This window comes from Coturnix japonica, chromosome 2 (genome assembly GCF_001577835.2).
Source record: "Coturnix japonica isolate 7356 chromosome 2, Coturnix japonica 2.1, whole genome shotgun sequence".
Lineage (NCBI taxonomy): Eukaryota > Metazoa > Chordata > Aves > Galliformes > Phasianidae > Coturnix > Coturnix japonica.
The window spans coordinates 95,905,264-95,932,067 of record NC_029517.1 but is presented as its reverse complement, the minus strand read 5'-3'; the positions used below and the strand labels follow the sequence as shown (position 1 = coordinate 95,932,067).

Genomic DNA, 26,804 nt, shown 5'->3' with positions numbered 1-26,804 from the left:
CAATCTAACACAACATGTCTATGTCCTAAAATTCCATTTTTATGTTCCTCCACATATGTCTCTGTTTGTTTAAGGTATTTATTCCTTATTATTCCAAGGTTTTCTTGTGCTCATCACAGTGGTAGTTAAAATCTTGCAAAAGTGCACCCAGCAGCCTGTACAATTAAAATTAGTAAGGTTGAGCTGAAGATTTGAAACTTGCTTTTAGTTATGCACAGCCAGTGATCTGTATAGTACTACTTAATATAGTTCCTCCACATGAAAGTTTGGGTTAATCTTAAGTGCTATGGATCTCACTCTTATGTCTGACAAGACTCTGGATTCTTCAAGTTGCCATTGTATTGATATTCTAATGGTCTTCTGTTCAGAAAAAAAAAAAAGCTAAACCAATATAAAAAACGTTAATGAAAATGAAACACAAGAGAAGCATGGCAAATTCTAATTTAATATGACATAGAAACAAGGCAGAAATAAATAGTATGTTTGTACATTTTTGCTTCATGAAATTAAGTTCATGTTTATATGTGCTCTCTATATCTGTATCTGAAGCTCCAGATTTAAACTATGTATAAAATAGCTCAGTGTTGTATTTTATACTCTGCTCTATAAAATAAATGACATAAATCAAGTTGCTCAGCTGCTATAGGCATTTCAGACAAAATGAATTACTCAACCTGTCCATCTATCTGACACACATTGCAACAACATTCATCAAATTATGGCTTGTACCATAACTAGTGTAGCCAGAGCCAGTTGTCCCTCTATACTTAACACTGGTGAAGACACACTTTATAATACTGTGTTTAAGTTTTTGGGTCTCTCACAACACAAAAGACATTGTGGCCTTGGAGTGTGTCCAGAGAAAGGCTATGCAGCTGTGAGGGGTCTGGAGCACAAGACTGATGGGGAGGGGCTGGGAAGGACTGATGGGAAGCTGGGATTGTTCAGTCTGGAGAAAAGGAGGCTCAGAGAAGTTGTATCACTCCCTACAGCCCTCCAAAAGGAGGTTCTGGTGAGGTGGGGCATCAACCTCTTCTCCCAGGAGACTGATGAGAGGGAATGGGCTCAGGTTGTGCCAGGGGACATTCCAGTTGGATATGAAGAGAAATTTCTCCTAAGAGCAGTGAGGCAGGGGCAAGGGCTGCCTAGGGAGATGCTGCAGTCACCATCTCTGGAGGTGTTCAAGAGCTGTGTGGATGTGGCACTGAAGGATGTGGTCAGTGGGCATGGTGGGGATGGGCTGATGGTTGGACTAGGGGATCTTAGTGGTCTTTTCCAGCCTTAATGATTCAGTGATTGTACTATTAGTCACAAATCTGTTCCAGAACTGGCAGAGCAGCATTCTCTCATGGAAACAATTAATAGGAAATCTTTGCTGTTCACCAAAGCGTCAATTAGGAAACTCCTCAATGGCTACAGGTTGTTAGTGTGTACTGCTGAGAGAAACATTTCAACATCTGTCCACACCGGGCAGCAATTCCGTGTTTCCGTTCTCCTCACCCTACGCTTTACGGGGCCGAACACCTTCCAGCAGCAGACCTGGATGCTTACGCAATCCGACTCTGCTGCTGTTCCAGCTGCCCGCCAGCGCCTTGGCGGCTGCGTTGTGGGGAGGAATGGCGCTGCCCCTTATCACTTAGCAACCCTCGGGGGCTGTAGGTTAAAGCAGGAAGAGGAGCAGACCCCCGGCAAAGAGCCGGGCGGGACCCACACTGAGGAGCACCCACACTGAGGAGCGCAGCCCCAACGGCTCTTCCCGCCCTGCCGTCACGTGACGCACATAAGGACCATCACGGCCCCCGCCCGGGCGTTACGAGCTCCAGCCGGAGCGGCAGCCAATCGGGAGGCTGGGTTCCCTTCTCCCTCCCGTCCCATTGGCCCGCGGTAGCAGCAGCAGCAGCGATAACACGGCGGCATCACCATCATTCCCCCGGCCCCCTCCGCTGTGTGCGCGCTCGCCGCCGCAGTTCTGCAGTCAGTCAGCAGCCGCCGCCGCAACACGCGCACGCTCCAACCGCCGCAGTAGCCGGGGCTCGGCGGGGCGGGGCCGAGCGGCTGCAGGGGCAGGGCGCGGAGGTGCGTGTCCGCCGGTAGCAGGGATGCTGCTGCCGCCGCCGCCTGCGCTTCCCAGCGGCGGAAGCGGCCCCCGAGCCCCGCTGCAGCGCTAGGGGATCGTTCCCGATCTCCTGCTCGGCTCCGCGGGCCTCCTGAGGGGGGTCTGCTCGGCCCTCGCCCCCCGGCCTTCGCCGCTCCATGGGAGGAGCCCGCCGTCGCCCTGCGGGAAGCGCGGCCGCCGCGTGCCGGGATTGAAGGGAGCGGGCGGCTCTGAGACGGCGGGAGGATGCCCGTGTTTCGGAAGGCGCTGCGCGTCTCCAATCGCTCCATGCTCGCTTTCATCTTCTTCTTCTCCTTCTCTTCCTCCTGCCTCTACTTCATCTACGTGGCCCCCGGTATAGGTGAGAGCCGGCCCGCTGGGGTGGGGGGAGGGGAGGCGGGCCTCAAGCACCCCCGCTGCCGTGGGGGTGTGCGGGGCCGGGCGCGTTGCTGCTAACCTTGCATCTTTGTTGTGCTGCCTTCCGACGCTCTAGAAGGTTCATCTGGCGTCGCGACGTGGGTAGTGCTATTCCTGCTTCTCAGGCCGGGAAAGTGAGGTGAAAACGCTGCTCGCCGTGCTGTAAGCTAACGGCAGGAGCCAGGAGTGAGCTGCGGAGTTGCCTGAATTCATCTTTTTAAGGCAGCAGTAGCTGCGTGAATCAATTAAAACGTTTGTCGTTTTCTTCTGTCAGTGGGGTCTCTTCACAAGCTTTGCACTTGATTAACTGTTACCTTTGAAATCACTGTTGCAGTGGGGAGATGAGTTGTGTAAGAAGTGCTGCATAACACAGCTGCAGCTCTGGGTCTTATAGGGAAACAAACAGCAGAACTGGTCGGGTGCTGTGTTCTTAGCTTACTTGTGCTGTTCCAGGGAGGGCATCGGGCTCTTCCTCACTGGATGAGTCCTTCAGAACTGGCTTGTGTTTCCTGAGATAAGAAGTACTGTGTGTGATGCTCTGTGGTGTTTTGCTATGTGGTGTGTCTCTTGGCTAGGCTATATTCTCTTTTTTTCCAGAGAACACTGATGCTTTCTCCTGCTGTCAGGACCCCCCTGTCTGTAAAGCTGTCTCCCTGTCATTTCTCTGTCTTTTCTCTGCTTTAAAATCCTCTCTGCAGTCATTGCTGCAAAATATACCCCCTGATCAGGTGGCTGAATCTCTGCAATGATTGTGTCCTGCTGACTGCTGTCTTCTAGCTGTTCAGCTTCACTTTTGTTTCTGGTCTAATAGCAATAGGACAAGGGGAAACCGCTTTGAAAAACCGCTTTGAACTAAAAGAGAGGAGATCTAGTTAGATGTTAGGAGGAAGTTTTTTCACTCAGAAGGCATTGAGGCAGTGGCACAGGTTGCCCAGAGAAGTTGTGGTGCTTTATCCCTGGAGGTGCTCAAGACCAGGCTGGGTGGAGCCCTGGGCAGCTGAGCTGGTGGGGGACAGCCTGGAATTTTTCTTCATCACTGAAATTCTGCTTCTTAGCTGGGCGTCCTAGAAGTACATCTGCTTCTTAACTAAACAGCACTTGTGTAGTACCACATTCAGTTGGACAGTCTCTAGCAATTTCTTTCTTGACTTCTTGCTGCTTAGCTATTGGGTTAGATACTTGTGCAACTTTCTTTGCACCAGAAGTGAAGTGAAATCAGGAGTGTATACCAAAAGAATTCTTGGGGTAGGTTGTTCAGGCCTAATCAATATGAAAGAAAATAAAGAACTTAAACTGTAATCTCAGATGTATGTGTTACAGTCAGCCCCATCGAGTCTCATTTTGCAATAAAGAAAATCATCTGTACTGGTTAGATGAATTTGTGACATTGCAGCTCTTTCCAACTACTGTTTGCTGGTCTGCTGCTCTATATAAAGGAGTATAAAGTTCAAAATTCTGTCATCCTGTGTTGCTCTTATTGGGGAAGTGAATATATAAAATATTGAAGGGAAGGGCAGTAGGAAAGTTTTACACCGGTAATCCACATCTGCCAGATTGCAGATGTGATGATGATTTCCCAAGAATTTGCTCCGGGAAATATTACTGTGTACAAAGGAGAGAAAGAAGATATACGTCTATCTTAAAACCGGCAGCCATCCTGGCTGTATTCTTGGATGAATTTCTAAATAGGAACTAAGGAAGATCTATTGCTGACAATAGCAGGACGCGGGGAAATGGTTTTAAGTTGAAAGAGGGAAGATTTAGGTTGGATGTTAGGGGGAAGTTCTTCGCTAGGAGAGTGGTTAGGCCCTGGAACAGGCTGCCCAGGGAGGTTGTGGATGCCCCGTCCTTGGAGGTGTTCAAGACCAGGTTGGACGGGGCCCTGGGCAACCTGATCTAGTAAATGTGTATGTTTGGTGGCCCTGCCAGGCAGGGGGGTTGGAACTACGTGATCCTTGAGGCCCCTTCCAACCCAGGTCATTCTGTGATTCTGTGAAGGAAAGAAGTTTAGGCAGGTGATTCCTGTAATAATTGCATGTGGTATGCACGTGCTATTTTCAAATTGCAGTACATGCTTTTTCCCTTCCACTATGATTTAGATACAGCTATCCCACTACACAAAGTTGGTTGTGCACAGGGAGGTGAAGAATGGCGAAGATTGCTCACTGAAGTTCAGCTGGCAGAATTTTATGAATACATAACTATGAATTAAAAATTGTAAGACTTAAAGCAAAGCCAATGAAGGTGGCACAGTGGTAGGAATGCCACTTGCAACACTGTAGGGCCCGGGTTCGAATCCCCCCTGTGGCGCAAGTGGTAGAAGTGCTGCTCTGCTACACAGGAGGCTCGAATCCCGGGGGTTGGACTCGATGATCTCTAAGGTCCCTTCCAACTCGTACAAGACTGTGATACTGTGACATCTATAGAACTTTATTTTGTAGTTATAACTATCTGTGATCTGTCATAATCCCTGTGTACAGATGTGTTCTAGTGAACATATTCTTGGTTCATCAGAACACTTTCTCCCTCAAGATCCAGGACATGGCAGAAGGGAAGACAGAAGTGTTTTCTCTTCCTAATGGAGGTGGGAATTGAAAAGAGGGAGAAGCTGATTTCCCAGTTGTGTGAGAAGAGTACGTATATTAGGTAGCAGAATGGCTTCCTGAAATGACAAAAACTGAATGAGAATTTAGTTCTTACTGGTCTAATGGAATGGACTTTCCTTCTTGCACACAATTTGTGGCTTATCAAAAGGAGAAGACGTCCACACAAGGAATTCCTTAACACTGGGGGAGTTTTTGAAGAGCTTATTGTCATGTTCTCTCCGTTAAAGGATAACATTGATACTTCTTTTAAAGTGAAGCTTCAGATTTTGTGAATTTGGAATGCAGGTAATTTGTTCAGAGGAAAAATCTAAATCACTTCCTTTAGAAATAAGTAAAAACATTAAAGTTTAAATACTTTTATTTGTGCAGTAATGATACATATACCACTGATTTCTATTATTATTTATAGAGGCCTAGCAGAATATTAGTTCTTGGAGAAATAAAGCTTTTATTTTCCTGCATATTTCAGAATAATGAGATATAGAAGAGCATTTAGGTGTGAGGTTTTCAGTCACTACTTTGTATTTTGGGACTAAGACATGTAATATTCCACACTACATAGAAATTTAGGGCTTACTGAGAAGCATTTATACGCTGTTTTTCACGCACCTCTTCTTCCCTCTTTTATAAGAGCAAAGGGTGGGGTGTAGTAGCGATGGTTGCAACCTTACCTCAATGCTTCCTGTCTCCTTTTGATAGTCAAAAGAACTGAGACTGAAGCACTTCAGTCTTCTGAAAGCTAATGAGAGAGGAAAACTGTCTTCACAGAATCACAGAGTGATCCAGCTTGGAAGGGACCTCAAGGATCATGTAGTTCCAACCCCCCTGCCTGGCAGGGCCACCAAACATACACATTTACTAGATCCGGTTGCCCAGGGCCCCATCCAACCTGGTCTTGAACACCTCCAAGGACGGGGCATCCACAACCTCCCTGGGCAGCCTGTTCCAGGGCCTAACCACTTTCCTAGTGAAGAACTTCCCCCTAACATCCAACCTAAATCTTCCCTCTTTTAACTTAAAACCATTTCCCCATGTCAGCCCTTTTGAAGAGTTTACTCCCCTCCTGGTCTTCTGTCATATTTGTTTTTCCTTTTAAATTGGTTGGGTGTTTTAAAGCAAAGACTAGAGAGATAGGACAGTAAGGTAAAATAAATGGTAGTCAATATTTTAAATGTCTGGAAAGTAGGTTTTTTTAAGTGTTGAAATAAGACTGTGTACTATTATCTTGTATTTGATGGAAGCAAGTAACAGGCACCACTCCTCCAGGATGACCACTTCATTTTCTGCTCCTTCTTGGGTTCTTAAAATGGAAGTTGCTTATTTTGAGTTAATAAATGAAGGTGGCACATGATTCTGAAACGTCACTGGAAGTTCCAAATGCATCAATATTTACCACAAATATGTCCTGCACATAGAGAATGAGGAAGCCAGCAGAGCTGGAATCTTTGGCAGGAATCTCTTATGCAGTGTTGCTGATAACAGGAGTGATGACAGCAACTTGAATAGTTAATATCTGGTGCTGACAGCTATTCAAAACACATTTAGTTTGGAGTTTACATTGTGAAATATCTCCAAAGATGAGGAGAATCAGACAATGATGAAGGGATGTGGTGAAAAGGAAATAGTATTTGCTTATTTTGTTTCACTGCCAAGCCAGGCTGAGAGTTACCGGAGAGTTTTATGTTTTGTACTTTACTTTTCAACTTTTCAATCAGCATCAAAGCTGAAATCTCTTGCATTGTAACTGGTTTTATACAGCAATCTCTTACTCACCACTTTTTATTTTATATCACCAGGTTGGTTTGTTTGTTTTCTGAATTCAGCAGAATACTTCCAGCAGTATCTTATGACTCTCAGTAGTCAACTGCAGTGTACCTTGGCCAGCTTGGATGTAATGATGTTATAGTACCTGTGGGAACTGGGTGTGGAGCAGTGCAGGGATTGTGGAAGGTATAGTCTGTTTTTGACCTTGGTGATTAGAAAGCCTGAACAGTGGAATGAGACTGTTGAGGAAATACACAGCTACTATTAACCTCCTCTGTCATTTCTAACCAAGGAGCGGCTTCCTAGCTAGGCAGAACTTTGAAACACCTCCATTGGTTTCAGCTTACAAGTTGATATATTAAATATCTTTTACTCCTTCCCCTGTTCAGTATTAGGAAATAAGTTTCCTAATAGGAAAAGCCTATACAGTCCTTTTCAGCTTGTCCAGAAATGGAGGGAAGAACCGAAAATGCGATTGGCAAGATAAATATTTGCTGGTGAATGGTTCCAGGTGCTGAGCCCATAGTTTCAGATACAGCCTCTGTGTTCCTGGCATCTTTGTCATCTGTGATGTTTCTGAAGACTTGCTGTTTGATCACAGAATAATTTAGGTTGGCGGGGACCTGTCAAAGTTATCTGATCCAACCTCCAGCTGCAAGCAGATCATACTAGATCACATTGCTCATGGCCATGTCGGGTTGAGTTTCAAATATCTTTGGGAAAGGAGATTCAGTGCTTCCTTTGGACAACCTGTTCCAGTGTTTGACTACCCTGAGAAAACTGTAATGTTATTGCAGTTTCCTATCTTTTTGTCTTGTGTCCATTGCCTTGTGTATTTTTTCTGTTTAGCTCTCTAAGTGTTCACTTCCATATTCTTTGTTTTCACTGTGTGACTGAAGACACCAGAGGTGCACCTTCCTCGTAGCCATTTCCAGTTAGCACTGAAAAAACTCATTTCTTTCAGTTTCTGTTTCTATATTACCTGTTCCATCATGGAGGTTTTCCTCTGGGCTTGTTCTGGTATGTTAAATCCTTTCTTTTACTGGGATCCCCATATTAGTTGTAGTATGCTAATATGGTCTCACAAGTTGCTGTACAAAGTAGAATCAGTACTACTGACTTGAAGTCTAGGCTGTTGCTGATGCAATGGCAGTGTGCTCCTGTGTGTATATAACATGTGTATATATATATATATATGTATGTATGTGTATCAGCAGCTAATTGTCTGGTGATGGAGGACTGAACGGAGCATCCTGAGGTGCAAGGGGAGCTTCACTGAATCCAGCTCCATATAGAGCATGTTAGAAGTTTTATTGAAGATTGTTTTGGGTATCACACTTAAAAATATTTGATTGGTTTTGTTCTTCACCCCCTACGTGGAGACTTTTGACCAATATAATTGCCTTTTTTACTGGTTCTGCTTAGTAGATAACTGATGTTTATTCAGTCCTGAGACTTGGAGCCAAAGGACTCATCTATTAGGCATATTCTTTGTGACAGCAACTGTACAGACATTGTCTGGAGTACTGAGAAAACATCACCACTGAAACATCTCTGTGGTATCTGGTAAAGACATGCCCATCTGTGTCATATGAATGATCTCTGTTAACCTCCAGGAATAGCAGTTGTTGTTGGTATTGTTTACAGATTAATGTGATCTGTGCCTTTCTAATATGTTTTCCGTACAAGGACATGTATGCATATGCAAACTCAAAAGCAGTCTCACCATATCAATGAAATAAGTGTTCATTTATTATTAAATTACAAACAGTGAAAATTCATCTTAAGTGTTCAGCAATAAATCAGGCCAAAAATAGGTTTCAAGGCCTACTCTTCTTTTTTGATTGTTGCGTGTATTTTAAAAAACTTCTAATTAACAACAAGTAGTGACAGGGCAAGGGGGAATGGTTTTAAACTGAGACAGAGGAGGTTTAGGTTAGATATGAGGATATGTTTTTCCACACAAAGGGTGGTGATGCACTGGCACAGGTTGCCCTAGGAGGCTGTGGATGCCCCATCCCTGCAGGCATTCAAGGCCAGGCTGGATGTGGCTCTGGGCAGCCTGGGTTGGTGGTTGGTGACCCTGGACATAGCAGGAGGGTTGAAACCAGATGGTGATTATGGTACCTTTCAACCCAGGCCATTCTGTGATTATATGACTTAAACTGAACAGTAAAATCCTGTAGAATTTGAACACCGCTATTGATTTTTTTTATCTGTGTTCTTGGTAGATTTGAATTTGTGCAAGGAAAGTAGTCTTAGCTTAGTTTGGTTATCTTTACTGCAAAATTATTTATTACATGTGTTTTAAAGTCCTTGTGCTGCAGCATGTAAAATATTCCCAGCACCTAAATTCTTGACTTGAAGCCATTTCAAGCTGAGTTATATTTGTTATATATTTAGTTTGGTCTTTAGAATTTAATCTGAACGCTTTCAAGTTTAACACTTGATTGATTTGCCATTCATGAAGTCTGCCCGTAGTGTATTTATATCTCTCATGTTGCTTAGAATAATACGGTATAACCTTGAGATGAGAAGAGGTCCATGTGAGACTTGTTCTAGAAATGTCCCTGTGAGATTATTTCCCATTTACAGTTACGAGCTGACTTCTCTCTGTTAACCCATTTGAATCCACATATGAATCTACCTTAGAAGCAGTGTTTATTGCATTTTAACTTTGCAGTGTCTCTGGATTTTCTATCATGTATCCCCACTCTGAGCTTCTCAGTCTGCTCTCTATAGCATAGAGAGCATATAGCTATAGCATAGTCTTACAGCTCTCTATAACTTCCTGAAGGGAGGTTGTAGTGAGCTGGGGGTTGGCCTCTTCTCTCGTGTAATCAGTGACAGGACTAGAGGTAATGGATTCAAGCTGCACCAGGGGAGATTCAGGCTGGACATTAGGCAGTATTACTTTTTGGGAAGGGTAGTCAGGCATTGGAATGCACTGCCCAGGGAGGTGGTGGAGTCACCGACCTTGGGAGTGTTCAAGAAGCGTCTGGATGTTGTGTTGATGAATATGATTTAGCTGGGAAGTATTGGTAATGGTTGGACTAGATGATCTTCTAGGTCTTTTCCAACCTTGATAATTCTGTGATTCTGCTGGATTTTGTTGTGTTGTTTAAATCAATGTTTTTGGTTGGAAGGGCCTTTTGAGATCATCCAGTTCCAACCCCCTGCTATAGGCAGGGACACCTTCCCTTTAGACCAGGTTGCTCAAAGCCCCATCCAGCCTGGCCTTGAATGCTTCCAGGGAGGGGGCATCAGCAGCCTCTGTGGGTAACCTGCTCCCGTGTCTCACCACTCTCACACAAATATTTGGCCCTTACTTTTCTTGCCAAGTCCTGTGGAATCGTTATGTAAGACTTTTCCCTTTTGTTTTTTCTTCTCAGTTTTAATGATAAAAGCTGTATTTCTAAATGAAATTTATGATCTCCATGTGTTTTACTCTTTTCTTCTTTGGCATCATAAAAATCCTAGTTTGTAATCTCATTAATGCTTTTCTGACTGTTTTGCTGAAATAAGCAGTTCTGTCTTCCTCCTCCTGTTCTTCAGAATATTAGTCAGTGCTCTACTTTCAGCTTAAACTGTTTTGCTGTATACTGCAATATCTTCACAGAATCACAGAACTGTAGGTGTTGGAAGGGACCTCTAGTGATCATCGAGTCCAACCCCCCTGCCAAAGCAGGCTCCCTACACCACGTCACACAGGAAGGCGTCCAGGCGGGTCTTGAATATCTCCAGAGAAGGAGACTCCACCACCTCCCTGGGCAGCCTGTTCCAGTGCTCCATCACCCTCACTGTAAAGAAGTTCTTGAGCACATTCGTGCGGAACTTCCTATGCTGTACTTTCATCCCATTACCCCTAGTCCTGTCCCCACGCACTCCTGAAAAGAGACCAGCCTCACCACTATGGCCCCCAGACCTCAGGTATTTATAAACCTGAATCAAGTCGCCTCTCAGCCTTCTTTTCTCAAGACTAAAGAGACCCAGTTCACTTAGTCTCTCCTCGTAGTAGAGAACAATCTTGATTGTTTCTAAGTGTGTAGCATATTGTTTTGGCTTTTTTTTTTTTTTTTGGCGTACGTGTGCAGAATAAAATACTAAGCTTTGATCTGGAAGTAATTTCTATGCTTTTTCTATGATGAGGGTTGATTAAGTTATGTAGCATTGTGAAAAGTGCTTTAACTTTCAGTGTAGTGCTAGAAGAAGATTGATTCCCTAATGGAGAATGATCTGAGAACAGTACTTTTTTTTTTTTGCTTTAATAATAGTTTTGGTAGTTGTCAAGTGAATATTTAAATAATAGGAAGCTGCCTGATGTAAAAGGAAAAAAATGATCCATCTATTTCAGGTATGAGCTTACCCTGCAGTTGGATTAGATAGAGCATTTAGTATAGTACTTATTCCAGAATGTCCTTTATGGGCCTGTTGTTTGATATCTGAACTGCGTTTCTCATAACCATGTACACTGTGTGGCAGTACGGGTTCTACACACTGAGCTTGGAGAGCTGTATTTCTGACTTGCTGTTTGACCACATATATAAAATAGAATGTGAAGAAAACTGATTGTGAGTGGTTACTTGAAGGTTTCTGGTTTGTTCATTGCTTTGCAGTGTGACAAGCATGCTGATTGGTGCAAAGGCAGGAAAAATAATAGTGGAAGGAAATCATGACAGCAAAGGCAGTGTTTCTGGTAGATGACCCTTGTTGTTTCAGGGAGATGACCCTTGTTGAAATACCACTGGCAACTGAAAAGAGGATTCCTGTGGAAAATTGTCAGACTGTAACCCTGAGTGTTCTGCTCTGTCTTATTTCCTTAACACACTAGGAGGATGGATGTATTTTTCTGTTAAGCTTTTGTCTGTTGAGTATTATCTTGAATACTTTGTTGCTGTCACTGCTGGTAGTATGAAGTGTAACCTGTGCCTCTTTTTCACAGAGTTTTACTGAGAAACCTCTGCTAGTAGACCAGCTATGTTTTTAGGACTAAGGTTTCGTATGGTGCTTTTAGCTTTTGAAGTAATTAATTGGCAACTCATGCATCCACTCTTCATTGAGAGGCTGTTGAATGACAACAGAATATAAACTTGATCGGGCAATGGCAAGATGCAATGTACTTCCAGTTTGGAGGCTGGCTACTGCTTTATTTTATTTTCCTGCTCTGTCCTCCTGTACATGTTTAAAGTTGGGTTATTATGTTAAGATAAGGTGCTGTGGTTTATTGCAGACCATCTATGTAATTCAGGGGGGCTGAACTATGAAAGGTGCATTGACACAGAATGTTATTCAGCAACAGAAGAGCCTTTTTGTTGGAAAGTGTAAGGGAGGGGTTAAACTGTGGAAGATTTGAGTATGATTGTGGATGCTGTAGTAGAAACTGAGCCCTGCCTACCTTTCTTGTGAGGAATTCTTTGGTACAACACACAACTGCTGGAATGTTTGTAATCTTTGTAACTAATTTTTGGCTAGGATCCCGTGTAGCTGGCATGAAGAATGTAAAAAGTGCAAAGAAGGGAAGTTGTTACATTTTGCTTATGTATTTGGGTAGAAATGAACGATGGCTTGTCAAGCAAATGAATGAGGAATGTGGGGTGCTGAACTGGGCTTCCCTGATATATTGATTTAGACATGACAAGGCTCAATCTTCCTCTTAGCAAGAGCAATTTAGGCCAAGGCTGACGACAGGCTTTGCCTGATTGTTTTGGGAATTCTGACTGTATTTTCGTGACTACTTCATATAGAAATGTCTTATCTAGCATTGTCTGTCACAAATGTCTGGTGTGTTTATTTTCATTTTCCTCAAGAGAAGCAAATTTCCCTCAAAAAAGAAAGAGAGCTTGTAGATGCTTTGGCAGAAAATCTGTTGAATCAGGGTTTGTGTTTGCGTTCCTACTTGGATTAGAATAAAGTTTCCCATAGGAATTGAAGGCAGTTCTTATTACCCTCTTGTCTTTCCTGTGGACTTGTTTCAAGGTCTTCATCTTACTTAATACTTAGCATCAGGTTACTAAAACTACAATGGTACCATGCACTGCACATGAAATGTGCTGCTAAGTAGTAGTTTCCCTTGTTAATGAGGAGCTTTCTGAACGCTGATAAAATTCCCTATCATTTCTTTAACTAAAACCAAAAACATTACTTTACAAATATTATTTCTTGAAAGATAGTCCAGGTATTTAGATCTCTGTGGATGTTGGTTAGTATCATTTGCTAGTGAGGTAGAGTTGGTCATCATATTTTCCTTTGGAAATGCTCTCCTGCCCTTTATAAGAAGTTTATTATGCTGTGAGAAGACTTCAACTGATTCATTTACACTATTCACTTCAAAAGTAATGCCTTGTATTTATTTTCATGGAAACTACAACAAATATTAAGTGCCTAGTAACACTATTTAATAGAGTAAATTTTCAGCTTCAGAACAGTATTTTTCAACACAAAAACTGCCATTTATCCAGTTCACATGGATGAACTCTTCATTTCATGTGACAGCTGTGCATGGCAATCTGGAACGTGGCTTGTCTTTGATGTTGCTGTTGGTGCTGCTGAAACTTACCACCTCGCTGTACTCACATCTACTGTTTGGTTGCAGTAGATCACTAGTTCCAGCAAGCCTAATATCTGCTGGATGAATGGGTACTTCAAATAGTTGAGATGACTGAAGTTTAAATAGTTGAGTAGATGATCTTGTGATCCTTGTTGCTCCCAAGATTAAGAATCATTCTGCAAAGTGGTTTCTTTTACATTATTTTTTGAGCTCTTTTGAGTCCTGAATACATGTTTGCTTACTCAGATGTAAATGCAGCCCCTTTAACAACTTACTTGCTTTCTGTTTAGGACTCACAATTATATTGAGTTCAGATTTGGGGCTTTGACTGTAAAGCTGAGACAAACTAATATTACCTATTGCTGCTATGAGTGAGTGTCATAGTTACTCTGAATGCTGATTTGTTCATGCTTAATGCTTAAAATATATAGTTTATATATAATTATCAACCATTAATATTTTGATTGGCAGTGGTTTATTTCAATTCTATAATGAAACAGCAGTTAGGAATGAATGAATAGCAGTATATTTTGGTTGAAAGTTGTGTTAACTCATGATTTAAAAAGGGAGATAGTTCTGTGGGACTGAAGAATTCATAGATTTTTCATTGTCCTATATTTTTATGATGTACGTATTAATGTGTACCCTGTATTTTTTGAGATGGATGGATGTGTGTCTGCACATGAAAACTTAAGTACAATTGATTCCTTGCGCTGTTAATTGCTTTTTGTAAGCTGAAGTGAAAAGAGTCATATGAAACACATACTGACTTTCTATAATTTTATCTTTTAAATAGGCTTCTCAGTGAATTTATTTTGTTCTTGTTTTACTGCTGTTAAATTTTACTTTTTGGGGATCTTCATTCAGGATTATTAGTATTCACTATGAATTCAGACCTGGTAGCAAATACTAGAGCATGTTAAAAGTGGATGTTAGAAGAATTTTGAAAAAACCTTACTTTATTTGAAACCAAAATTGCTTTTTGTTTTATCAGCAAATACATATCTCTTCATGGTGCAAGCTCGTGGTATAATGCTGAGAGAGAATGTGAAAACAATAGGACACATGATCAGATTGTATACTAACAAGAATACAACACTGAATGGAACAGGTAAGGGTATTTCTTACTTAATTTCATTTTTAAAGTGCTTTTTGGGGTGAGGAGAGGGGAAGGGGACACCTACAGAAGCAAACCTTTATGTCACATATATATGGCAGGAGGGGAGTAAACTCTTTGAAAGAGCTGATAATACCAGGACAAGGGGAAATGGATTTAAGTTGAAAGAGGGTAGGGGGGAAGTTCTTTACTAGGAGAGTGGTGAGGTCCTGGAACAGGCTGCCCAGAGAAGCTGTGGATGCCCCAACCTTGGAGGTGTTCAAGGCTAGGTTGGATGGGGCCCTGGGCAACCTGATCTAGTATATCTGGAAGTTTGGTGGCCCTGCCAGGCAGAGGGGTTGGAACTTCATGATCCTTGAGGTCCCTTCCAACCCAGGTCATTCTGTGTCATAGCTTGTTTATGAAAACCTAGAACCACATCCAACTTTTTGGTGACTGTAGAGAAGGTGGAGGAGTTAATGTTTATCAGTTAAACAGGGAAAATGTCATAGCTGTAATCCAGATATTTAAAATGAATTACTGTTATTGTGGTAGAATGTTTTTTTAATCTTACTGCAAGGAACTTTGTATTTACAAAGTTAGAGTTGTAAACTATGTGACAATATGATACAGAATCACTGGATAGCTTACATTTTTACACAAATATTTCTTCTTTTTAAGATTATCCTGAAGGAAACAATTCTAGTGACTGTGTTGCTCAAACAACAATGTATCTTCCAGAAAACTTCACTTACTCTCCTTACCAGGCTTGTCCAGAGAAACTGCCTTACATGAGTAAGTTTAATACTGGTCTTAATGCTTAGGTAGTCAATTGGATTGTATTTAAAATATATTGTAATTATTTTAATACAAAAAAAGAAGAATTTAATGCTAAATATTTGAGTTATCCTACTTTGGGGATGTAAAGAAAGTTCAAACAGCACAAAATGTAAGTAATCAGAGAAACAGCGTGATGTTCATATTGATATAGAAATGTGTATAAGCATTACAAGTATTTCTAATGAAATTTTCAAAGAATCTTATAGTTGAATTCTGCTGATTTAGTTCATTCAAAACTTTGTTGGCTTCTGCTAAACTGTTGCCCTTCTGGGTTAGTTTGCTGTCCAGAATCGAGACATTAAGGCAAATCAGATATTGATGTTTCAGCTGGATTCTACTAGGTAATCTTGATCATTAATATGAGTTTGTTTGCACTGATTTGTATTTACAATGGCCAGAGTAGGGACTTGCATTCTATTTTGCCATTCTTCTCAAACTTATTGACTGTACTTAGCAGAATTTATCTATAGGTTGTCTTGTTACTATTTGCTTTCTTTTTTTTCTTTCTTTTTTTTTTTTTTAAATATATATCATGCTCTTTATTTGTACTTAGTCTGTCCTGCTGAATTTACTAAAAAAGCATAATTTTAGCAGAAAGTAATTCACTGGATAAGTTACTTTACAGCACAAAGATATGTTTCATCATTTGGTTGTTATGAATAGCCCTGAGTCAGTCACAAAACAGCTTCTTGAATCATGTATATTTCAACCTGCTTGATAGTCTAAGGTTGTTACAGAAATAAACTATGTTTCTTCACATGACTGAATTCAATTTTCAAAGTTTTTATTCCTGGAATGAGTATGGTAAAATCCCATTTTGTCCCAAGTACATGAGCTCTAGAAATGAGAGCAAGAAGTGCCTTCTGTGTGACTCAGTCTTTCAGGTTACAACATACTGGTTGAGCACTGCTGTGCTAGTTCATAACTGGAGTAATGCATTTCTCCTTCAGGGTAGAAGCAGTGTGAAAGAGTATTTTATCAGGATAATTGTAATGCAGACTTTAGAGGTAAATGAAAAGCAGGGCAGTTGTTTCAGTTACATGAAATAAAACTCTCATATTAAGGCCATCTCAACTTCTTATTAGTTCACAGAAGTCACTGCAAATCTAAGAACTGGCTCTTAGTGAGCTGTAGGGCATATCTGGATATTTAGTATGATTGCCTCGGCCTCGGTATGCTGGGGTTAAATATACCTTAACCATTTTAATAGAAATCAGAAAAATCTATTGGTATTTAAAAATTAATCTTCAGAGGAGGTAATTCTCCCAAACTGGTACATTCTAATGTTTCATCAAGTGAATAGTTGAGCTTTTTCATATATTTTTCCTGTGTTTACTCCCTCCAGTCCCTGCACTAACTAGTTGGATTTCTCCTTGTCATTCTCCTTGATGCCTGGAAAAGAGTTTATCATCTGTACACCAAATGATTAGGTTTTGGAAAAGAATTAAAGTTTGTCAGTCTTCTCCTTTGTAGATTAAACCAATTATTTCAGCTTTTCTAGAATATGAAGTTTTGACCTTTTGTTATATTTGATTTTGTACTGTAGATTTTTCTCTTATTTGATTTCCTTTTAAAGTGTCATGGCCAGCTAAAGCCCTGACAGGACTAGGGAAAGAAACCAGACAAGTAATGACCTTGTCTTTAATATAACAGCTGGTCCAGAATTACATTTGCCATTTTCGTACAATTACATTACAGTTTCTCTTATTATAGTGGAATCCATTATAGACTGTCAAAATCTCTTTATACATACTGTATTGTGGGCAAGTATTTCTGGTTTGTGTTTATTCTAAACTGTGGGTACCTCATCCCTGAAGTTCAATGTCAAGTTGTGTGGGACTTTGGGTGATGTGACCTGGTGGTAGGAGGGTTGGGAACTAGGTAATCCTTATGGTCCCATTGCTAGTTGCCTGTAATATACTTTGTAGAGTTAGAACTGTCATCATAATTGAAATTAATATTTTTTTTCCTCTATGTAGGAGGCCTTATTGATGTAAATATGAGTGAAATTAGTTTTGATGAAATTCAGCAACTGTTTTCAAAAGATTTAGACATTAAACCAGGAGGACACTGGAAACCCAAAGACTGTAAGCCACGATGGAAGGTGAGGTGTCTGCTTTTTTTTCCTCCTGTTTGCATTCATTTGCAAGTACTCAGTCTTATGCTACATTTTTATATTACATGTACTATATTAAAGTATTGTGCTCAAAAAGACTAAAAGCTTGTTGAAAACATGGTGTGTTATGAGCTGTAATTAAACACTTTGTTATGTAGGCATAAACTTGTCCAATGTGTATGTCACTCAAAATGAAAATTACATTCAACTTTTATTTTGCAATTTATTGAGCAAAATTTGAACTTGCTTTCCTAATGGAAATGACATGTTTTAGAATACTGAGCCTATTTATATGTACAGTGGTAAAATAGTTCATCTGTAATAAATAAAACATTATAATTAAAAAAAAAATATTAACTTAATACTTGTATATAAATTTTTGAAGGTGGCGATCATTGTTCCTTTTCGTAATCGTCATGAGCATCTTCCAATTTTCTTCCGGCACCTGATACCGATGTTGCAGAAGCAGCGGCTGGAATTTGCCTTCTATGTTGTTGAACAGGTAACAATATTTGCTTCAAAAATGAATCTTCGGGGTTCCCTACTAAAGGAGATCTGACACTTTTACCAAGGTTTGGATGAATCAAGAATTTAAGAACTGTTAAACATGCTTGACGTTATGCTTGCTCTGGGCAACCTAATCTAGCTTTGGCTGTCCTTGTTCATTGCAGAAGAGCTGAACTAGATGACCTTTACAGGTCTATTCCAGTACTAAGGATTCTATGTTCTAATTCTTTAAGTGAAAAAGCAGTGTTCATCTTAGTCCTAAGGATTAGCCAGTGTTGCTTTTTTTTTTCCCAAGTACAGGCTAGTATTCTGTGAGTGATAATATAACACAGCTCCTTGGGATCTATAGTCTTTTTGAGTCTTCAAGATTAAAAAAACAAAAACAAAACACCACAAAACAAAACCAAAAAGACAAAAAAAAAAGTGCACCTACATTTATGTTTTATGGTGAAAGGTTTGGAAATGGCCATTTGGAGAAGGCCAGTTTACAATATGCGCTTAATGAAATCCATTCAAAGGCAATAGCTTTAATGTGCATGCTATCTGGTTAATATAAGTGAGTTACAATGGCAGCTAGAGACTAAGAGACTCCAAAAAGAGAGGAATGGATGTGGGGGGAATAAAACAGCCAACAAAATTGTCTGCAAGTTACACTGAAGGAACAAAGTAGTTGAGATTAATGGAAGAATTTGTGCAGTTGGCTTTAGTAGATAGGTCAATATCTGAAGATATTACTGGACTTATTTCTCATGGCTCATCTTATGTGGATTTTCAGGTGACAACTGGAAAAAATAACGAAGATTGTCAATTATCATTTAAAAATCATGTAGAATGCATTTGCTTTATGAATAGGTCTTGTAGGCTATATTGTCTCCTTTGTTCAAAACTGAAATTCAGAGATTTAAATTGTGTAATTAAAAGAATTTCAGTGTAATTTCACTAAAGTTTCTTAGAAACTGGAATTAAGTTCCAAGATGATGTTAATTATAATTACATAATAGTATCTGAAGTTTTTGTTATCAAAGTATTTCAGCTAACTGGTAGTGTCATGCTGTACTGATCAAATGCGGTAGGTTGCTAGTGCTGTTATGTTTCGTGCAAGGTGGAAAGCTGTCTCAGACTGCTAAACTACAAAGTACAGTTGATGAAGTTGATGTTAACCAGAGCCGTTCCTCTGTTTAACTATAGAAAAACAAGTACCTTTGTGAATACTTGTTTTTTCTTTTTGTGTGGAATGTGACGTGTTTCTCTGGTGTTGAAAGTATGTCTCCTTCTTCCTTGTTTGCTGCTTGAAGACAGGTACACAACCTTTTAATCGTGCAATGCTCTTTAATGTTGGCTTCAAGGAGGCTATGAAGGACGTTGTCTGGGACTGCATAATATTTCATGATGTGGATCACTTACCCGAAAATGACCGAAATTATTATGGATGTGGAGAAATGCCACGTCATTTTGCAGCAAAGTTGGACAAATACATGTACATGTAAGTAATTAGCTTTATCTACATTGTTTCTGGGTCTTAAACATTCTTGAAGCGTATGTAATTCTTTCAAAAGTAAATCCAGTAGATGAAACAAATCAGATCTGAAACAATATTGGCTAAAACACACTTCACTGTAGCAACTGCTGAGTGAAGAATGTATCTAAAGATTCACAGTATTATTGATACTTGATTATTTCTCATAGTGAGGACATATTTTGAAGACTGGGAATCACATAAGTCTCCTGGTGTGTGAATATGTATATATTACATAGGAATAGTGGTTGCTTTTGTTGGTCGACTGCATATTACTTAATTATTATGTGCTAGTACTTAGTGTATGCTTACTGGAAAAGAAAGAAGCTGTCATGGTTTTGTAATGTTGCTGTCAATATTCCACATCATAACATCATGTGCAGTATGGATCATTAAAAGGTTCATACTCCAGTTACGTGGAATAACAATGTCCCAAATACTCAGCTCTCTGTACATACCTTTCATATCTGAAATATGTGGTAGACATGTTACAGATTTCAGCTACAGTGTAAGGGTGCCTTTCATGCAGTTCTAATTCTTCTGTAAACATTTTGTGACTTCAACGTGTATTACTTAATGCCAGCGATCTGTGAGTCAGTTTTTCTTAGTGACTTCTGTACATGTCCTCGGTTATGGATTCATTGTCTTTTATTGAAAGGTATTTCTCAATAAGAGGACTACTTATCTAAGTCCAGATAAGATTACGAAATTTCTCTTTCTTTTTCAGTCTTCCATACAATGAGTTCTTTGGTGGTGTAAGTGGACTGACAGTGGAACAATTCAAGAAGATTAATGGATTTCCAAATGCCTTCTGGGGGTGGGGTGGAGAGGATGATGATCTTTGGAACAGGTGAATGTTCAGTACTTATTATATCTTTTTGATTGTTCTGTAGTATCCAGTACTCGTTGAACAATCATCTGATTGTTTTAGATGGGCGGATTCTGTTGTTTCCAAGGACTAAAAGAATAAGTATGACATTCATTTTATTTTTTTTTTTCTTGGCCTTTTTGGTTTGGAGATATATAACAGACTTTTAAGAGAGCTTTTTTTTAAACACATAGATATAACAACAGATAATGGTATAAAAAGTAAATCAGGATCAATCCTCCTAGTCCTTTGTGTGTAGCCTTTTTCTTTTAATATATGTTCCTACTGCTAGCATTACAGAATACCAACTTACAGGCTGTAGAGTAAGGATGAATTTCAAGTATCTTTAATATCTTAAATGCTGCAAGTGGTAACTTAATTTGCGTCCCTATTGATGGCCACAAACTGGATAATGGACAGCAGTGTTTGCCATGTTACTAACTGCTCACAGTAAATAACTGTAAATTCCGATAGAGCTCTTAAAACATGAGTCTTAAAATCATGTGTGGAGGGGGATATTTTAAAAGAAGAATTTTTTTTTTCTCCTTTCCTTACTATTCTCATATTTTTCATCCTGTTGTGTGTTAAACATATAACGATGAATGTTTCCCGCTCAACTGTTTTCTTCACAGCATTATTATTTGTTGGGACAGAAGGGATATTTTTAAGGGAAAGAATGTCAATGAATGGAAAAAACTGAGATTTAAAACAGTTAACGCATAGTTTTCACTTTTGCTGTAACTTATCAAAAATGCCTTTGTTTTTTTTATTTTGTTTATTCCACTGTAGAGTTCACTATGCTGGGTACAATGTAACAAGACCAGAGGGAGATTTAGGGAAATACAAGTCCATTCCTCATCATCACAGAGGTGAAGTCCAATTTTTAGGAAGGTAAGAGAAGCTAAAAACTAATGAAACACTGCAGCTGAAGATGTAAAGTTTCTTCATATATGTATATACAATATCTTCTGCATGTACAAATAGGCAGTCAGTGCTTGTGAGTGTTGTTCCCTCTCCAGTGCTGAATTCCATGTCTTTTAAACATATTATGTGTTGTGTTCAGGTATTTTTATTTTATTTTTTTATTTAACTGTGAGAGAGAGATCGTTTGTGTATTAGGATGTTATTGCTCTTTGATGCAGGAAGTTTATTTTTTAGTTTGAATGTTAGTGCTGGAAGTGCTTTACTGCTTTGCTGATTTTAGGTATTCTGCATAAGGAAGCAGCACAGCTGGGGATAATGACTTGTGTGAAAACAGACTTCAGAACTCCTCAAGGGCTGTTTTCTTCTATCATATATCATTGTATTCTGAGGTGAAGGTCTTCTCATTTCCTGATTGTGTGGACTTGAACTTTGTGTTTTGTGGTTCTTTTCTTACACAAAATGCTTCTGGCTGCCCTAGACTAGAACAGCAACCAGAACATAGCAGATGAGCTACATTGTTAAATTGCAATGTGAAGCACAAAATAAAGGGTTTCTGGTATGTGTTTATGAATAACTAGAAATCCTGCTCAGTTTTGCTATCAGTGGGTATCTGTTTTTTTTTTTCCCCTTTGAGTATCATTCATTAAGAATAATGAATAAAGCTGAAAATGTACAGATACAGTAGATATTAGTAAATGTATGCTAAAAAGCTAAATTTACATATCAGTAACCAAGGAGGGAAAAACTGCTTTTTAATATCTTCAAATTAGATGTTTGCAAATGCAGGAGTCTGAAGCGTCAAATGTAAAGAAATTTAGACATTTTAAATGTATGCTGATGCACAGCGAAGGCATTTAGATCGTATCTCCATATTGAGTTATATAGCAAAAAAAAAAAAAAAAAGAAATTGAATGTTCTTTTAAAAAGGAGTTTAATTTGGAATTACAAAGCTATGTAGACTGCTCCAAAATTAAAGCCATGATTTCCTTAAAAGCTACAGTAACAATAATCCTATTTGATAGAGCAGATTCTCAGCTACTAATCACTATTTTTCAACTTAGTTTCTACCATTAACTGCATTTTCGCCAGCATTGAACAAGAAGAACCTGTCTACCATACTCATAAAAATCTACATGGCCATCTGAAACATGACTTGTCTTTGTCACTGGTGCATTTTAGCACTGACAGCAGCCTAACTGTGCTCACATCCACTGTTTGGTCTCTGGAAATATTCAGCAAACATGAATGAATGTCAAGGGGTGTCAGTTTTTCTGCATGGAGGAATTCAATTCCATATGCATTTCCATGTCAGGTACTGTTTTGTCAGACTGCCCTTCTCCTACCACATGCCATGTGGCAATAAAACATATTGGCATGGAAGGTTCAACCTCCGCTACCATACCACTAACATCTACCTCTGATCTTATAACATGGTCTTGAGATCCACTTGCATATGTACACAAAGTTCAAGTGTTTAAAAAAAAAAAAAGAAAGCCAAAGTGGCAGACTTCTAAACTTCAGGTAAATAATTTAGTGAGTTCAAGAAACTGAAAGATAGTCTCAGGGTTTTAAGATTGCAGTCTTTCAAACTGATGTGTCTGTTACTGTATCATACCTACCAAAAATTGAATGGTTTCTTGCAAATCATTCTCATGTTTTTCTTCTTCCTACTCTCTCTACAGATATAAACTTCTGAGGTATTCCAGAGAACGTCAGTATATTGATGGGTTGAACAATTTAGTATATACTCCTAAAATACTTGTCAGTAGATTGTATAAAAATGTAACTGTTAATCTTATGCCAGAACTTGCTCCTATTAGAGACTATTGATGGAAATGCTGTGACAAGCATGGAGTAAACTTAATGCACTGGAAGGTATTAATAGACACTGAAGACACTGTAAAACAAAACAACAACAACAAAAAAAAACCCACAACAATCAACGTCTTAGAATTAGGGATTTTTGTCCATTTGATGATGCATATTTGGGATGAGAAGTGAAGTGATTATATGCGCCATGCATTCTGTTCAGAAAGAAAAGCCAGCAGCTACCACTCAGATGTTTACAGCATGAGACTACTGTTCAAGTCTTCATTCTCCATGTTCTCTATCTTAACCACTCAGCTAAATAATCTGCAGAAAATAGACTTGCTAGCTTCACTGGAAGTAGAGGCCTTCTTCTTCCAGGACATTTTTTATATTAAAGTGCTCCCACTCTGCCCTCTTGTACTTATTAAATGAATGCTTTTGTTCCTTTTTAAAATGTGTTTTGTAAATACGTGATGTAAATTAATGTGTGTACATTGCTTTTAAATTGCTCGGTATTTTATGCTTCAGTATGTATTTGGATGTGTTCTTGTTTGAATTCTATGGGAATGTTTTTATTAGCATGAAAGAACAAATGAAAAATCTAAGTATCCTTAAAAAAAGGTTATACCTTATGTGAAATGAAGGTAATACTAATTGTTGGCCAGCTATGACTGTAAACTGTTATACTAGTTTTGAGCTCTAGGCCTCATGCATATCTATATAGAAGAATTAATTTCATATATGAACTTTCTCAAAAGAAAGCTTTTAATTTTATTTATTGCCAGCAAAATTATACAATACCCTGCCTGCCATCTAAATCATATTTATATGCCTATTGCATGTGTATTATGGAAAATCTCGTGGTTGTTACATACTATGATCTACAGGAACTCTTAAGTGTTTCCATGTGTGCCACTGGTGTCAGTGTCAGGGATTTTAATGATAAAACAATATGTCTGGGTGCATACAGTATTTTGGTATTGTCTTTTTTTTTTTTTTTTAATACTATTGAAAAGCACTTTTATTCCTCCAAGATCAGAAGAGCCAAAAATGTGTCTTCATTGGAAGAATATTAAAGTTAGATTTTTAAGGAAATAATAAAACATAGTTCTAATTCTTGCAGTGTGGGATTTTCAGAAACATGGTGTGGGTCAAACTGTTCCACTTATGATTGTGTAAGTGGAACTGAAATTAAGCTAAATGCTTTCTAAAATTCCACCTATGATATATTAATCAATATAGCTTTTTAAGGGCCTATTCTAGTACAGTGCTGAATGCTTTTATGATGCACTAAGTATCCTCAAGTCTATGACTTCAAATGAGATTGAGGTTGCACAGTTCCACAAAGAATTGGTCCTGTCTGTTTCTCTATTTTTGTGGTGTAAAATGTTTGAGTAACTAGCCTCTCTCCTTGGCTTAGAATGAAAAACATATCTTATTTTCCTATTATCTGTTTGTTTGTAATGTTAAGTATTTTTTCCTAATTTCTCTTTTTTACACCCTTCATTTAATACTAAGGAAAAGGATTGAATCATTTGTTTTCTATGTTAATGCAAATATATTGACTCAGCTTTCCTGAACTATTTTGTTTGTCACAGTTATTCATCTCTTTAGGAACCAAAGGCTGGCTTCTGCTCACATAAAGAATGGAAAGCAGGATAGGATTGTTTCTGTAGAGTATTCTGTAAGAGTGTAGACAAAACATACTAACTCATTACTGTGTGTTGGTTTCCTGAACTGCTGCCATGAATAGTGTGATGCTATGTATATTTTTGTCTGCCATAAACCCTTTTTATTTCCTTGACATCCCAGCAGCAGATTTTGCTCTTAGTCTTTCTTAGGGTAAAATAAGGATTTTACTTGTAGATGTCCCAAGTATTTTGTAGAAATGTAGTGATTTAATTGTAGTACTTGAGAACAACTGTAAACGATAAACCTTATGGGAATTACCCTAAAATCTACCCATTTATCTAATTATTATTGCACTAGCAATGATATAGTCCAACAAAAAGTACAAAGTGAACAGAACATCTTTTTGAAAGTTAGATCACCTCCTGATATTTTTTTATAATCTAGTGTATAGGCAATTCTGAAGCATATGGGTAAAGGGAGATAATATATGTATGATCAACATCTTCAAAATAAAATTGGTCTTATTTCATAACAGTCTAAAACAATTATTTAAGAACTGTTGAATAAATTTTAAATTGTTGTTAATTTTGAAGTGATTTCTGGTTTTCAGTAGAAAGTTCACCTGCAATTCAACACCTGTGGTTACCAAACATCCTTTGGCACTGTAGGTCTGTCCTGTTTTCTGAAACATGCTTTTGTGCCCACTTGGTAGGTGTTCTGTGAAACATGCAATTTCTAACCATTCAAATACATATATATGCATAGATACACGTACATGTAATGTACACATTTGCTGTGGCTGAGCTAATATAACTTTACAGCTATAAGTGATTAATCATGTCTGGTGTTAGGAAAAGTATGATTTTTAAGCCAAGATGTGAATGGATGATGACATAGTAGAGTTCTTGGAAAGTTTGCATTTTGGTATCCCAAAGTGATGAATATTACCTTATGAAATGTTAACCAACACTCCTCTCTCAATAACTTTGATCACTTTGTTGATAAGCTTTCAAAGATGCCATCTTAAATTACATCAAAATAATGTTTGTATGCATCTGCTTGAGCTCGGTACTACTCTGTACTGAATTTTAACCTAAACAGTGCCTTCAAACAAAATAAATGTGATGCAGAACTAAGAGTTCTGTACATTCCTTTTGGTATTTTTCATAATTCTTGTAAAATGTGGGGTGAGGCCAAGCACGTTGTTCTTTGTGTTGCTGATGAGGTAAATGAAGAGCATTTTCTCTTTGAGGAGCTAATGTGGAGGGAGGAGAAAGGAATTATTTTTATGGGATTCTGAAGGTCTTACAAATGAGAGTAAAAATTTTACAGAAATATTAACAGTAGAATCTGCTTCATATACTGAGATACTTTTAAGCCCATTTTCCACAGTATAAAACTAAATAGGAGAATATAAAATCCATTTCAGAATAGAGAATATATTGAAAAATGTATGAAATTTCTTTTTTCTGGGATCTTGCCAGTCTATTTTTCTACTGCATTTACTAATGACTGCGTTGAAGTGGGTTACTAAGGAGCCAGTTACTTTAAAATATTACAAGCACCCGCTGCTTATCAGCAAGAGGAAGTGTACTTAAGAATGTTTTATTTGTAGAGGTGTGTAAGATAAGCTTAATGAAAAATGCACTGAAACACGTGCTGGGAATTTCCTGTGTACTATCATAATTTTGGAGTTTTTTTGGTTGTTCGTAAGAATGTTTGTACTTTTTTTTTTTATCATTGTCTTTTATGAAATATAATGTTCTAAAGATTGTGTTGGTTTGGTTATTCTGAGGTATTCTGGAGATGTATCTCTTGTTTTGGTTATAAAATGCTGTTTTTTTTAATACATAATTTCTTGAAATAACAGGAAGAGGAAGGGGAAACTGGGCAGCAAATAAATCAGGCTAGGCTGTGGTGGGATGACTTCTGTTAATTCTCCTAATAGCTCTTCTCTGCTCTTGTTTAAGAGTAATTTTCCTCATAAATGAATTACGATATTGTGAAAAACATGAATGAACCCTATCTCTTGGCGTTAGGCAGGAAGCTTCCTTTCATGATTTTCTT

At 38.8% G+C, this 26,804-nt stretch overlaps 1 protein-coding gene across 1 annotated transcript; it reads left to right on the top strand.

Annotated features, from left to right (window-relative positions):
- The first annotated feature begins 1,969 nt into the window (after positions 1-1,969).
- B4GALT6 (beta-1,4-galactosyltransferase 6) lies at positions 1,970-26,509 on the top strand. Its single transcript, XM_015855456.2, has 9 exons — positions 1,970-2,456; positions 14,424-14,540; positions 15,207-15,320; positions 17,345-17,469; positions 17,867-17,983; positions 19,284-19,471; positions 20,232-20,354; positions 21,162-21,263; positions 22,979-26,509. The coding sequence occupies exons 1-9, from the start codon at positions 2,342-2,344 to the stop codon at positions 23,124-23,126; spliced, it is 1,149 nt and encodes a 382-aa protein (XP_015710942.1). The 5' UTR covers positions 1,970-2,341; the 3' UTR covers positions 23,127-26,509.
- The last annotated feature ends 295 nt before the right edge of the window (positions 26,510-26,804 follow it).

Bases quoted from the DNA above. Each gene is read 5' to 3' on its own strand.
- B4GALT6 (XM_015855456.2), top strand. From the start codon at position 2,342: ATGCCCGTGTTTCGGAAGGCGCTGCGCGTCTCCAATCGCTCCATGCTC. The intron at 17,984-19,283 runs GTAACAATATTT...TGCTGCTTGAAG, and splicing joins CCTTCTATGTTGTTGAACAG to ACAGGTACACAACCTTTTAA. The intron at 21,264-22,978 runs GTAAGAGAAGCT...CTCTCTCTACAG, and splicing joins GAAGTCCAATTTTTAGGAAG to ATATAAACTTCTGAGGTATT.